Source organism: Myotis lucifugus, unplaced genomic scaffold (genome assembly GCF_000147115.1).
Source record: "Myotis lucifugus unplaced genomic scaffold, Myoluc2.0 scaffold_410, whole genome shotgun sequence".
Lineage (NCBI taxonomy): Eukaryota > Metazoa > Chordata > Mammalia > Chiroptera > Vespertilionidae > Myotis > Myotis lucifugus.
Genome location: NW_005871458.1, coordinates 638,190 through 651,680, shown reverse-complemented (window position 1 = coordinate 651,680; position 13,491 = coordinate 638,190). Strand labels below are relative to the sequence as shown.

The 13,491-nt window shown below is 58.8% G+C and overlaps 1 protein-coding gene across 1 annotated transcript in view; it reads right to left on the bottom strand.

Annotated features, from left to right (window-relative positions):
- PLXNA1 (plexin A1) overlaps positions 1–13,393 on the bottom strand; it is a 53,074-nt gene extending 39,681 nt beyond the window's left edge. The window contains exons 1-3 of the mRNA XM_006102367.3: positions 11,344–13,393; positions 7,692–8,949; positions 5,648–5,830 (exon numbers count right to left, since the gene is read on the bottom strand). Coding sequence (XP_006102429.1) covers positions 5,648–5,830; positions 7,692–8,927 — 1,419 coding nt within the window. The 5' untranslated portion in view covers positions 8,928–8,949; positions 11,344–13,393. The remainder of the gene's footprint in view (positions 1–5,647; positions 5,831–7,691; positions 8,950–11,343) is intronic.
- Positions 13,394–13,491: the final 98 nt, after the last annotated feature.

Genomic DNA, 13,491 nt, shown 5'->3' with positions numbered 1-13,491 from the left:
ACATCCACAGGGCACACAGATATCTGCACACAGGGCACAATGCGATGCCACCCAAAGGTTCTAGTGACTACTGTCCTTGGTGGGCAGGGGCAGTACACCTGTGGGGCCCACAGGCACAACAGCTAAGCTGGCAGCCAGGACTGCTCCTCTCCCTGCCAACAATCCCCAGGGGAATGACCACCACCAGGACCAGTAACTTGGCATGAGCATGAGTGCCTGCTGACCAACCACCCTACCAGGCTCTGCCACACATCCCCACCTAGTCTTGGAAAACACCTGGAGGTTCAGGAATAAAAACCACAGCAGATCTGGCAGTCCAACTCCCAGGGAGAAGCCTAATAGAAACACGGCTCTGCGGTCACAGAAACCGTGCACAGACACTCGTGAAGCAGCACTGCTGTCACAGACCCACGAGGAACACACCACCACGCCCCAAAGTAGAACATCATGCACACATGTGCAGAGCACATGCCACCACCATAACACAGAACCACTCTGGCTATCCACACAGCAAGGTTGAGTCTTACAAATAACGCTGGGGCCTGGTCCTGCCCAACATCTTTCTTGGGGCCAGCATCCCTGTTCACCCCTGCTCCCAACCTCACAAGGCTCCCCAACCCGCCTCCTGCACAGACCTGGGCTTTGGGGAACTGGGGTCCCTGATGGATGCACCAAACAGGCTCTCAGCCCAGGGCAGGGAGGACCTGGCACAAAGATTCTGAGAAGAGATCCATACTGGCCACCCCAGTGGCAGGAACTTGCTACCCATCACTCCACATAGGTCTTGAATGCGCCACTTGACTTTCAGGATTTCTGACTCTGAATTTCAGAATCCTGTTGGGGGGAGGGGGGGGGAAATGGGGCCAGGGGAATAGAAAAAGGCATTTAGAGGGAAGTTTCTAGAGATGTGAAGGCCTTTGGAGGGTAAGAGGTGTCCCTGTCCTCAGCTCTCCAGGCCCAGTAAGAGGTGTCTCTCCCCAGCAGTCTAGACCCAGAGCAGCAACCACAGGCAAAGCAGTGATGCCCGAGGGCAAGGTGAGAACAGGCAGCTCCAGATGTGAGGCTACGTGCATAGGAATGGCAGCCCAACTAGCCTGGCCCAGGCTCTGGGGGGTGAGTGTTGCAGCCTCGGTCTCTCCTCCATACAGGGATCACCACAGAGGAAAGAGCATCAACATGCCCATGGCCGCCCAACAGCCAGGGGAGGCAGGGCCTGCCCAGTGTGGAGAGGAAACTGAGGACCTGAGAGGAGGGGTCTTCACTCTGGACAGGAGCAGCCACAGTGCCCACCTGGACAGCTGTCCCTTGGGTCCCACTCCGAGGCCTACCCATAGTACCCTGGGAGCCCACAATGTCATGGCCCATATCCCCAGGCCACAAACTGGTGGCTCACAGCACCCTTGAGTTGATCTATGATACTTTCTAAAAATGTGTATTAGTTGCCAAAGCTTAACCATCAAGAGATCTCATACAAAATACAGATTTGGGAAGACAGGGCCCACAGCCACCAGAGTGGGCAAGGCTGCACTGAGGATAGAACTGAATTCCTCAGGCAAGTCTTGATAGGGCCTGTGCAGGGCTGGCCCCAGGGCACCCCTCATCAGGCCCACGGGGCTTGGCAGAAAGGGAGAGTCAGAGAAAGCCACCAGGCTGGGGAGGGGCAGGTGGGCATCCACTGGCAGGAGTCCAGGACCTGTTTTCTCCCCACCCAGTGCAGGTATTGAGCTGACTACGAAAGACTCAAACCAGGAGCTACCTTGGGAACTCCTACAAGGCCAAGGAGGTCCCCAAAGGCCACAGGAGGGGTGGGGGTGGGAGGGGCTATATGCAGGGCTGGGGCTCTGGGGGCATGTCAGCCCAGGAGGGCGGGCTGCCTATGTGGGGGTAGCAGGTGGCAGGCAGGGCCTCTAGGGAAAAGGAGGGGAGTTAGGGGGCACCCCTAGTAAGCCTTGACCAGCTGAAGTTGGCAGGTATTAAATTAATCAGCTACAATTTTATACAACATTTGGAAGAGTCTATCCCAGGAGCCAACCACATCCCTGGAGCTCTTCAGTCGCTTCTTAAAACCCAGGAAGGCCCTGGCCAGGTGGCTCAGTTGGCTGGACCATCATCCCACGCACCAAAAGGTTGCTAATTTGATTCCCAGGGCACATACCTAGGTTGTGGGTTCGATCCCCAGTTGGGGCATGCGTGGGAGGCAACCAATCGATGTTTCTCTTTCCCTCTCCCTTCCTCTCTCTAAAATCAATAAAAACATATCCTTAGGTGAGGATTAAAATTTTAAAAAGAGCCCAAGAAGGACCAGGGCTGGGGAAGGCAGGGGTGTGTCCAGCATAGAAGGTACTGCCCCTGGGTCAGCAATGGGTGGGGACCCCAGACCCCAGCATGAGGTGAGAACAGAGGGCAGGAAGGCAGTGCCCACTGCACTCACAAAGTAGGGCCACACCTGGGGTCCCACCTCCAGGGCAGGAAGGGCCCAGCCCTCACTAAGGCCTAGAGGAGAGGTAGCTGGATAGCTGGGCAACTGAGCAGGAAGGTGGCATAGCACTCAGCTGGGCTAAACAGAGAGCACCCGATGGCCCTTCCTGCCTGGGCCCTAGCCCTCAGACCATAGCCACCCCCCCCCCCCCATGGGTAGGATGAGGTGGGAGAGTGAAATCTGCTGATGCTTGCTGGTCCCTAGCCCAGGAGGCATGTGCCAGGGAACAGGCATCCTTTGCAGTGGGTCAAGGCTAGAGGCTTAGCTTGGGAACCTAGGGGAGGTCACAGAGCTAGGGTGGGCAGAGTGGGACTGGAACCTGAGCTGAGGAGCAAAGGGGGGCACCCTTTCCCCCTAGCCCCACCCTGCTCCTATCCTCCACCTGTAGACATGCCCTGGGGTGGGATTTGAGCCATAGTTTCTAGGAGGGGGAGGCAGACAGAAGAAGGCTGGGCCACAGGAGCTGGAGCTCGGCCTGGTCCTAAGCTGATGTCCTGGGCTGTGGAAAGAAAGAGCCCTGCAGGCTGGCAGCTCGAGGCAGGAGCAGGCGGGAGGGGCGGGCGGAGGGGTGTCCCTGGGAGAGGGGCCGCCTTAGGCTTACTCAGAGCGGGAGCAGGTCACTGAAGTAGGGGCCCCCATTTCCTGTCCTCCAGGGACCCATACAAAAGGTAGAGAGGCTGAAGTCACAGCTAGGACCCTGGAGCCAGTAACCCTGGATGCCCGCAACTTCCACCTACATGCCGCAGTTTCCTCATCTGTCAATCGGATGACAGGGTTGCTGTGAGGACTCTGAGACGCCAGCACACGAGCACTCACTGCATGTCCCAAGTGGGAGCGGGAGCACACCAGGCTCTTGGCCTGCCTGCACATCCTCTCTCCTTCCTCAGGCTGCACTCAGTAAACCATGGCTCAGAGGAGCTGGACTGGCCAGCTCCCGGTCACACAGCTGGTGAGGGGGAGAGCTGAGAGCACACCACGCTCAGTCATTTGTTTGAGACTGGGGTGTGAACAGCAATGCAACAGCCTACTGAGCCACCCTCTACTGGGGGAGGTACATTTGGATGGAAGGGGTGCAGGTAGCAAGTCTAGGGGTAAGGCAGGGGCACACTTCTGAGAGCCTCAAAACCAATGCAATAGGATCCCCAACTTGCAGACTGCCACCACTGGGCGGACAGCCTGGACATGACTGACCCCACATACAGGAAGGGCACTGTTCATTCATGTGCAGTGTGTGGTGCCCAGCTGATGAGTCCAGGGGTGAAAAGAGCCGGTACCCATGGGGTCTGTAAAACAGGTATGGGGGGGTGGGGTGGGGCGAGGAAAGGAAGAAGGGGACTTCTGGCTGTGGCTTCCCAATGCCCAATTAAGCCCCTTCTCATTAATGGGCCCAAGTCCAACTCCACAGTCCACATGCTGGGTCTCAGTTTCTCCTCTGTGGGAGTGGTCAGAGAGGTAGGAGAGCAGGACTAACTGGACTCAAAAGCTCCCACCCAGATCCCACCCAGAAGAGGCCCTGGGGCACAGAGAGTGAGGAGTGTGTGTATGGGGGGTGGTGGCAGAATAGGGTTGGACTAACCTGTTCTCCCAGGCTTGCAGGGTGGTCTGTGGGCATATACAGCACCTCAGCCAGCTGCCTGCCAGCCATCAGCCATCAAAAGACTGGGAGAGGCATTCCCAGCCCCGGGGAGCCTGCCCTCCTGCTGGGACACCATGTGGAATGTCTCCAAGGGGCTCCCCCAGCACTTCCCATGCACCCACCTCAGGGGGAGGTCCTCTGGCCCCTTCCAGGCACAACCTGTGCAACACACCCCACAGAGGCTCTGATGGCCCTCTCCCCTGCTCCCCCAGCCTGTGTGTCCTCCCTGGGGCAGGAAGGAGTGAATGCTGAGTGGGGGCCTGACCCCTGGGAAGGGAAAAGGCCCCACTCAGGCCATAGGCTGTACCCTCAACATGAGGGCACAGGGGCTTACACGGAAGGTGGCAGGGTCTGCACTGGCCTCCCTCCGTCCCCACTAGCTAGGTGGGCAGGCACTCAGCCTCACAGTCACTGTGAGCAGAAACCCACAGCACCCCAGGGTGGTCTTCCGTCAGCAGCCCAAAGCTGGGGTGGGGGTGTCCCTTCTCAGAAGTCACAGAGTCTGTGAGGAGTGGAACATGATTCCCACCATGCAGACATGGGAGACCTCTCCTAATACCCCACATGGGAGCTGAGAGCACAGGCTAGCCCAGCCCCCACCCATGGTGCACAGCAGGGAGCTGTGTCAGCACGAGGCCACAGGACAGCTATTATTTCATTCGCCAGACTCCACCCCTGCACTGACCCTCTGGGCTCCCAGGCACCCCCATCCTACAGACGCCCTGGGAACTTCCTCCACAGCAGGCCAGCCCTACCCTGGTCCCACCAAGTCAGCCTGATCCACAAGGTGGCTCACTCCACATGCCCGTCCAGGAAGCCCTCCCAGCCCAGTTCCATAACAGCTCCGCTCAGCCCAACACTTGCTGGTAAGAAGGAAACCTGGAAATACCAGACAGGCCCTGCCCCACAGTACCCCATTCTCACCCTGAGAAGTCCAGGGGATGGTCCTGGAGCTGGTCCCTGTCACTCTGCAGTGAGTCACCACACTCCACTCACCCAGCCAATGGCGGGTGGGGGTGAGGGGCACTACCGTTGCCCTGCCCTTGGCCTTGCTGCCTCCTCAAAGGGTGGGAGGTGGGCGGGCCTCCCACACAGCAGAAGGCAACCTTAGCAGACACTGGATCTCCAGGAGGGGAGGGGGCAGGCACACCTTCCTGTACCACCCATACACATAGACTTCCCAAGTCACCGTGTGTCTTCCGCAAGCAGAGCCACCATCTCCAGGCCCCAGGAGGATGGTGGGATGGCCAGCCCTCTCACAAACCCTGACCGTCCAGCCAAAGCCTTTACAGTATCAAATGCAACACTGACCCACAGGAGGACCACGGGAAGGCAGGCAGGGGCCCCTTGAGGCACCCTGGCCCACGCTTACCCCTTGTCTGAGTCCCCATGGTCATTGAGCCTAACACAGGGGCGGCACCCCACCTCTTCATACATTGGATCTGGCCTCCAGGTCACGGAGCAATGCTGTCTCCTACCCCCAGCTCCATCCACCCCATTACCCTGCCCCCACCTCCACTCCCAGGCCTGACCTTTCGAATGCGGCCACTTCGAGTGCCAGTGAATACCACAGTGTGGCCCCGGTAGTCATAGGCAGCCACGGCGGTCAGGCCATCCTCCTTGTCCACAAACAGGGGCATGCCCTCTATAGTAACCGTGCCTCCCAGTGGCTGGTTGAAGTCCTGCCCGCAGAAGTCATCGTCGATCTGTAGGGGCTGTGGGAGAAGAGAGGTGAGACTTTAGGCTGCCCAGCCTGCCCCAAACTCCTTCTCCCTGAGAGTGGGGCCTCGAAGCCAGGACCAGCCAGCTCTACTAACTGAAGGGACTCACAGAGGGTCCTCATAGGCAAGCACACGGCCATACAGCAGGGATGTGGCCCAGGGTACCGCCCACACAGATCTGAGAGTGGGAACCAATTCGACAGATGGAGAAACCAAGGCTCCTTGAGGCCCAGCAGGCCCAGGGCTGGACCCATTTCTCACATGCACACTACACACAGGCCCCATACCCATTCTGGATTAGGAGGCATGAAGGAGGAGGCAGCTGGGGGAAGGTCAGGGAACAGCCAACCAGGGACCAGGCCTACTGCTCCAGCGATAGCCACACAGAGGCAGGGGACAGCCCTGGAGGGGGCTGTGGACCACAAACTGTCTTGTAGGGTTTTATTCAAGAGAGGAGACAAGGATCAACCCAAAAGGCAAGGGAAGGGTCCAGCTGAGGAGGTGATGAGTGTGGAATTACAGAGAAGACCAGAGCACAGGGAATGTGCGGGCTGTTCCAAGGCAAGAGGGAGGAGGGCAGAATGAAAGAGGCAGGTTCTAGGTGGACAAAAGGGGACAGCTGGTCCCCTGGGTAGCAGGCTCAGAGTTTGAGGTTTGCAGGGGGAGAGGACCACCAGGGCTGGGAGCCAGAAGGGGATGGGCAGGAGGAGAGGCAAGGTCGGGGCTGGGCTGGGGTCCTGGAGGGGATGTGAGGAGAAAGTGGGAACAATGCCCAGGAAAGGGGCAGACCTGGCCATGGGCACAAGGAATGAAAATCATAGTGTGACCCCAGCAGGCACTGCCCCTCCAAGCCTCAGTTTCTCCATCTGTACAATGGAGATAGAATGCCTTCCTTGAAAGGCCAAGAGGAGAATGAATGATGCATCTGTCTAGTGTACCCAGAGCCTTGATGTGGAGGCTGGCCCTGTCATGAGGCCCCCACTGCCCTGGACATGAGAAGGGGACCCTCACCATCCCACCTGCCCCAGAGACAAACAAGTGTCATTCCCATCATAGATATGGGAAAACTGAGGCCAGAGTGGGGTTGGGCTTTCTCTGGGCAACCCAGCAAATCCCGGGCAGCAGAAGCAGTGGGGCTGAGGCCTGGTTCTGGAAGTCCCCAACCTGGGTGAATTCCCAGTTCTTTCACTTGCGACCCTGAACAAGTTCCCCTCTAAGCCTGGTGTCTTTCTCTGGAAAAAAGTTGTTGCTACCACCTGGGCACACAAGATGCTCCCCAAAAAGCAGCTGGTCCCAGGCCGGCCCCATCAGGGCCTAGAGACAGGAGATATGGCTGCCAGCTACTGAGCGCCCAGCATCCATGTGCTCAGGCAGCATCAATGTCCGTGCTGGTGTCATCAGATCCCACATGGCCTGGCACCCAGTACAAGAGTGAGCACAGCTCTTAACAGGGGACTGTGGGGGGAGATGCTGTCTGGTGCCTCATCTCCTCAGAGATCTCAGAGCCTCAGAGATCTCATCTGAAAAATAGAGACTAGAAGGGGCCAGCAAGCACCCAGAACAATGCCAGGCACGTGGTCAGTACTCTGTCCAACAGGGACTTGGGGACTGAAGGACATGTCCTGCTCCTCCTACCCACACCTCCTAAAGGAAGAGGACAGCCTAGAGCTGCAAGCGAGCTCTGAGGCCAACCACTACCCTCTGGGAAACAATGTGCAAGCGGCAGCACCTGGCACAGGGCAAGTGGCACATTGTTATTCAGAGGAGAATGGGGTCACACAGAGCCAAGGCTGTCCAGTTTGTGAGGCTGGCAGGGCGGGAGCAGCCACCCTAAGGAGGCAGAGTGCCCACTCACCGAGTTGATGCAGCCCAGCTCCTTGTTGAGCAGCCAGGGCAGAGAGAGCTTGCCCTCGCCACGGTAGCAGGACTGGATGCGCTCCTTGATCTTCTCCTTGATGGCCCTGAGCGTGAACAGGCACAGCACCGACTCCTTGGGCGGCTTCACACGGTTCTTCTGGCCCTGAGCAAACACGGTGAACAGCACGTCCTCATTGTCAGCCAGGCCTAGCTGGCGGGCCAGGGCGCTGCCAGGCCGGCTCAGGTACGCATCCTGCACCAGGCGGTACTCCACCCCCGCCTGCTCGCAGCCGATGGGGAACTCGACATATGAGTAGAATTTGGGGTCATCCACACACAGCCGCACAATCTTGGAAGTGAAGAAGTGCTCGCCGGCAGCATCGGGCGAGGTCAGCTGTGTGTCCAGTTGCAGAGTGAGGTAGTACACAAACTGCTCACTACGGAAGCTGTACACATAGTAGATGTCGAAGGCTGGAAACTTGGACAGTGTGTCTGAAGGGATCTTGAGCTGCGACGACACGAACTCATCCTGGTACACGAAGCTGAACATGTCCGCGTCCTCCTCGTTGGCCATGAGCCGGCGGCTGGACAGTGTAGGGAAGTACTCAGACTTGCCATCGATGGGCGTGCCCACAAAGAGCTTGGCCTGGGCCTGGCCCGGCGGCCCGGCAATGAGCACACCTGCCATGCTGCCCGCCTCACGCACGCTCGACAGGTAGTGCTCCTTGCGGTGGTGCGGTTCACCCAGCTTGAAGAGGTCGTCCAGCCGCAGGAACTGGCAGATGCCCTGGGAGGCGCTGCCACAGGCTAGCAGGCGGTTAGCAGCATAGTCCAAAAGCAGCAGCTTGTTGACATTGTTGGTGCTGCCCAGGCCGTGTGGGCATGACTGCACGCTGGGCGGTGGGTAGCACTTCTCGTTGTCCTCCACGGGGCCTGTCTCGTGGGTCCGCAGCAGTGTCAGGTTCCCCGACAGCTTGTAGATACGGTTCACCGCGCCCACATACACCTCGCCGGTCTGCTCGTGGACCACCAGGTGGGTGAGGCCCCAGTCGCTGGCTGAGAAGGTGCGGAAGACAGGCTGACGACCCCCGCCAGCCCTAGTGGCACCTGCCACTGCCCGAATGACCCCCAGCAGCAGCAAGAGCATCAGGAGCACCCGCGGGCTCAGACGTAGCAGTGGCATGGCAGGCCTGGGCCTCAGGCCTCGGTGCTCAGGTCCTGCAGGGATGTGCATCACGGGGCCAGGAGCCTCAGCCCTGCAGGGAGAACAGTGAAAGAAGGTGTGAGCATGGGCAAGACCTTACCCCTAGAGGGCAGACACACCCACATACCTGCTGAGCTCTCTGGTGTGCCTGTCTAGGCTGGGGCATCCCATCCTCCACCTCCACAGGCACGATCTAACCCTGGAGAAGCCAGAGGTGCAGAGAGGACACCTCCCTGGCCTAAAACCCTGCAAATGCAAGGGGTGCACCAGGAGTCATCAAGACCAAGCCTGTGACCCCAACATGTAGCATAGGACTCCTATCTGGCTACCAGACATGCATCATGAATGCCTAGGCCTACCACTGCCAGCCAGGTGGAAGAAAGTAATGGACCCAGGAACGAGGAGGCAGGTGAGCAGGGCTTGGGGTCTAGACTGGGAGCCATCACCTCCTGACTCAGAACCTCCCCATGTCCTAGGGGCAAGTCCCCCAAGCTCCCAGCTCCCAGGGTGGGTGACAGCCTCTACTGAAGGTTCTGGGGACAAGTGCTCCCTTGCAGGCCCTGGATAATCCTACTTGCAGGCACTACCCCCGCAGCAGACAAAGACATATGGGCAGCAATTCTCAGTGAGGGCAGAAGGCAATCTGGGTCACCTTCGCCCTGGGGCCAGCCCCTTGCTGACCTCAAGCCCCTGTACTCTGAAGACTGATCCAGAAACCAAGCTGTGTGCATGTCTCATCTACCATCCGCATCCCCAGCCAACAGGTGCCCGCCACCTAACCCTTCCCAGGTGACCTAGTGAACTGCCTCTGAGTTCCCCTTCAAAACCCTTAACCCAACTCCAAGGAAAGAGAAACGCCTTCAAAGATAAGAGAGAACAGAGGCTCCCTGAACCTCACCTCTCAGCAGTGGCTCTCCCCCCCCAACCTCCAGCCCTTCTACCCCCACCCAGAGCCCAATCTGACAGCCCCCAGGCTCACCTCCACCCGCCTCTCCTCCACTACCTCATCATGCTCCCAGCACCACTCACTCTCATAACAGGCCCAGGCACGCCCAGGATCCTCACCCTCCAGCCCCAAGTCACACTCACCCTCTAAATCTCCCCTAATCTGCCCACCCCTCTCCCACCTGGATGACCACAGCACACTTGGCACCCTCTGCTCATGTCCACCTACAGCCCAGTCTCCACACAGTAGCCCAGGCCACTTTTCTGAACCACGTTTAAGGTCACCAGCCCCCCTCCCCAATTCTGCTATGGCCCCCTCTTACTCTGGAAAAGTCACATCTCCCTCCTAGCCCAGAAGCTGACAGTCAGGTACTAGTTTAAATCCAGACTCTGTTGCTGTAGCCATGCAGCCCCATTTCTCCATTTGTAAAATGGGAATGACAACAGTTTCTTTCTCATGGGTAACAGGGAGAAGGTCAGGGCACTCCCACAAGGTGCCACCAGCAGGAGTACCCTCTCCATGCCAGCAAGGGCCCTACCCTGGCTCTGCCAGATGTACTGGGGCCTCTCACCCAACTCCTGGCTGGAGAATGACCGCAGAGATGCTGAGCACCAACTGCAGGCAGGTGCTGGCGAGAGCTGCACACATCCTTTGCTCCCAGAGAATGCCTCTAATATAGCCTGACACCTCATGTTACAGATTGGGAAGCTGAGGCCCAAAGGACCCTCTGCCAAGACCAGGTTGGGAGCTGGCAGCTGACTGCCAGACAAGGCCCAGAGGCCTCTAGGCCTCCATGTCTGCCTTCCCTGGGCCCTTGGACTTGCTGTCCCCTCCCCTGCTCCCACACTCCGGCTCCGGCTCAGCTGCCTCCCCTAACCTGCTAGCTAAAGGTAGCAGCTGCTCCCTCACAACCAGTCACCCAGTCTGAACTTGCAGCATAAGACTTGCTAATGGCTTTGTTACTTACTGTTCCCAGACACTCTCCCCACTAGAATGAGTTCCCTGTGAACAGGGCCTAGCTCTGTGATTTGCCACGGTGTCCCCAAAGCTGACCCCAGGAGCCAATACTTGTGAATGAATGAATAAATAAATGAATGGGCCCTGGACAGAGCAGGACCTGCTCCCTCACCTTGTCCTCCCTCTCCTCATACCCTCTGCCCAGTGATGCCCACACCCACTGCTCAGGTAGGGAAACTGAGGAAGTTAGAGGCATTAGCCAGGATCCCACCAGCAAGAAAACCAGGTTGTGCTGCCTTGCAGGACCCTCCCCGCAGGGTGTCAGCTGCCTTTGCTTGAGGATCTCTGCCCAGACATAGCCCCACGAACTACAGTCACCAGGGACCTCTGCTGGCAGCCAGGAGAGGAGTCCCCAGCCCTCTACACCCTGCCCCCAGCACAGAAGCCCAAGGCAGACCAGAGAAAAGGCTTCTCACAGTGGCAGCAAGGCCTGGGCTGAAAGCTGAGTACATGTGAACTCCAAAGAAAACATGAATCACTCACCGTTTATCAGTTCAAAGCAGACCTGCAATTACCAGGGGCTGGGCTCTCCCCTCCTCTGGGATAATTATACACATCTTAATGCAATTACGGGCCCTACTTTTTATATTAAACAGGAGAGACCCAGCTGAAGAAGCCACCATCCAAACCCTGGGCCCACACCCCATGGGCTCATCCCCCCTCTTCTTCTCCCACAACAGAGACCGCCCAGAAGGGAAGAGAAGGGACAGGCCAATGGGATGGGGCTGCCAGCCAGGAAAAGGGGGATCCAGGGCTGGGCCCCTCATGCCCACCATCTCATAAGGGCCAGCAAAGATGTCTGGGTCACTTCTCCTATCTTAGAGATAGGGTGCCCAGGGCTCAGATAGACCAAGGTCACCCAGCTAGTCCAGGCAGGACAGGGCCTGATTCCCATGCTCCTACAGAGATCTGGACAGCCAGCAGACTTGCTGGGACTCCCACATACCTCTGGTCTGCCCAGGAAAAAATGCATTCATTCTGAAGCTGCTGGGTGCTGGGAAGGACCACGCTAGGCTAGGGGAAGGGAGCACCACACATGCTGTGCCCTGCTGCTGGGAGGGAGCAGAACCAGCCACTGTGGTCTAGGGAAGCTCCCCAGGGAGCCTATTCACCAGTTCTAGAAGGACCAGGCACAGTGGGAGCTGGTGGGGGAGGGGGTGTCCTGGGTGTCCGACAGCCAGAGCAAAGGCCTGTGGTGGAACCTCCTGGAGGGGGCAGTGAGAATGACTGCAGCTTCCTGGGGCCCAGTCAGAGTCAGACGGGAAGAAGAAGCTGAACTGGTATAGGGTGTGCCAACTGGGGGTGAGCAAGGGAGAGAGAGGCCAGGACAGAAGCAGACAGGCCTGGCACAGCATGCTCCCCTCCTGGGCAGGATAGGCTCAGCTATGCAACAGAGAGCAATGTCCCCTGTCCCTCTCCCAGTGGCCCCTCCACCACTCTTCCTCACCCTGAGAAACAAAGACCCTCACTCACTCAGAACCTTCTTCACAGAGGGAGAGCCCCAGCCCCACATCCCTGGCTCTGGGTCCTTCTGGGGCTTGGACAGTTTGGAGCAGGGAGCGGACTGAGAAGATATTGCCATCCTACCCAGTGGTTCACCATATCAACCAGGACAAAGAGCTGCCTGCCACCCCACCTCCCCAAACAGGGACCTCGGGAGGTGGTCCCGAGATGCCCTGCTCTCCCACCAGCCCAGCCCTCAGGAACCAAGACCTACAGAGATCTGGACAGGGCACTGGAGTCCTGCTTCTCAGAAAAGTGCCCACCACTTGGCCTTCCCTGGAGGTGGTACCCTCTCCTCCTGGCAGACCCACACGCCGAGGCAATGACCTCGGGGCCACAGGAGGCCTGCAAAGGGTTATCTGCTTTGTCCACGGCATCTCACTTGTCCCCCACTCCCAAGCACACACCTCAACACATAGGGGCTTGTGAAACCTCTGTCCATGCCGTCACCTGCCTGAAATGCCCTTGCTGGGCCTATCGGTGCCACCCTCCCAGGCTGACTTGCAGCCTGGCCCTGAAGCAGAATGGTCTGCCTCTAGCCTTGGGATTGGGTGCTGCTCCTCAAGGATTGGGCAGGGTCTTGGCTGCCTGGTGCACACCTGGTCTCTCCTGTACACCCCAAAACCAACAGGGAAGGAGCCCAGGGTACTGAGGGTGCTCCACAGGGGCGAGGAGCAAAGGCTGAGCCCTACCCCCTTTTCCTGCGCAGACCCAGAAAACCGGCCCCAGCAGAGAAGGTGCCCGAGCTCAGGCTCAGGGAGCAAAGGCATTGTCCACATCACCCCCAACACACACACCCCTTCCTTTCAAGGGGCGTGGCCCCAGCACCCCACAAAAGAGGAATGGCAGCTCCGGGCTCTCAGCCGTCACTGGAGCCCCTCTCACCCCCCTTCCCCGACTGCACTTTGGATCTCACAGCAGGCAGGGGACTCCCTGGAGCCCCGCTCCCCTTCCCAGAGGCAGCCCGCGATCAGCCGCGCTGCCCTGGCCACGGTGCACACCAGGCCCGGACCCTTCAGGAAGCAATCGGCAGCCTCCGAGGGAAGCAGGCTGACCCCGGAGAGGCCCGGAGAGGCCCGGAGAGGGGGAGTCCTAGGAGGCCCGAGCGAGCGGGGCGACCGCCCCCTC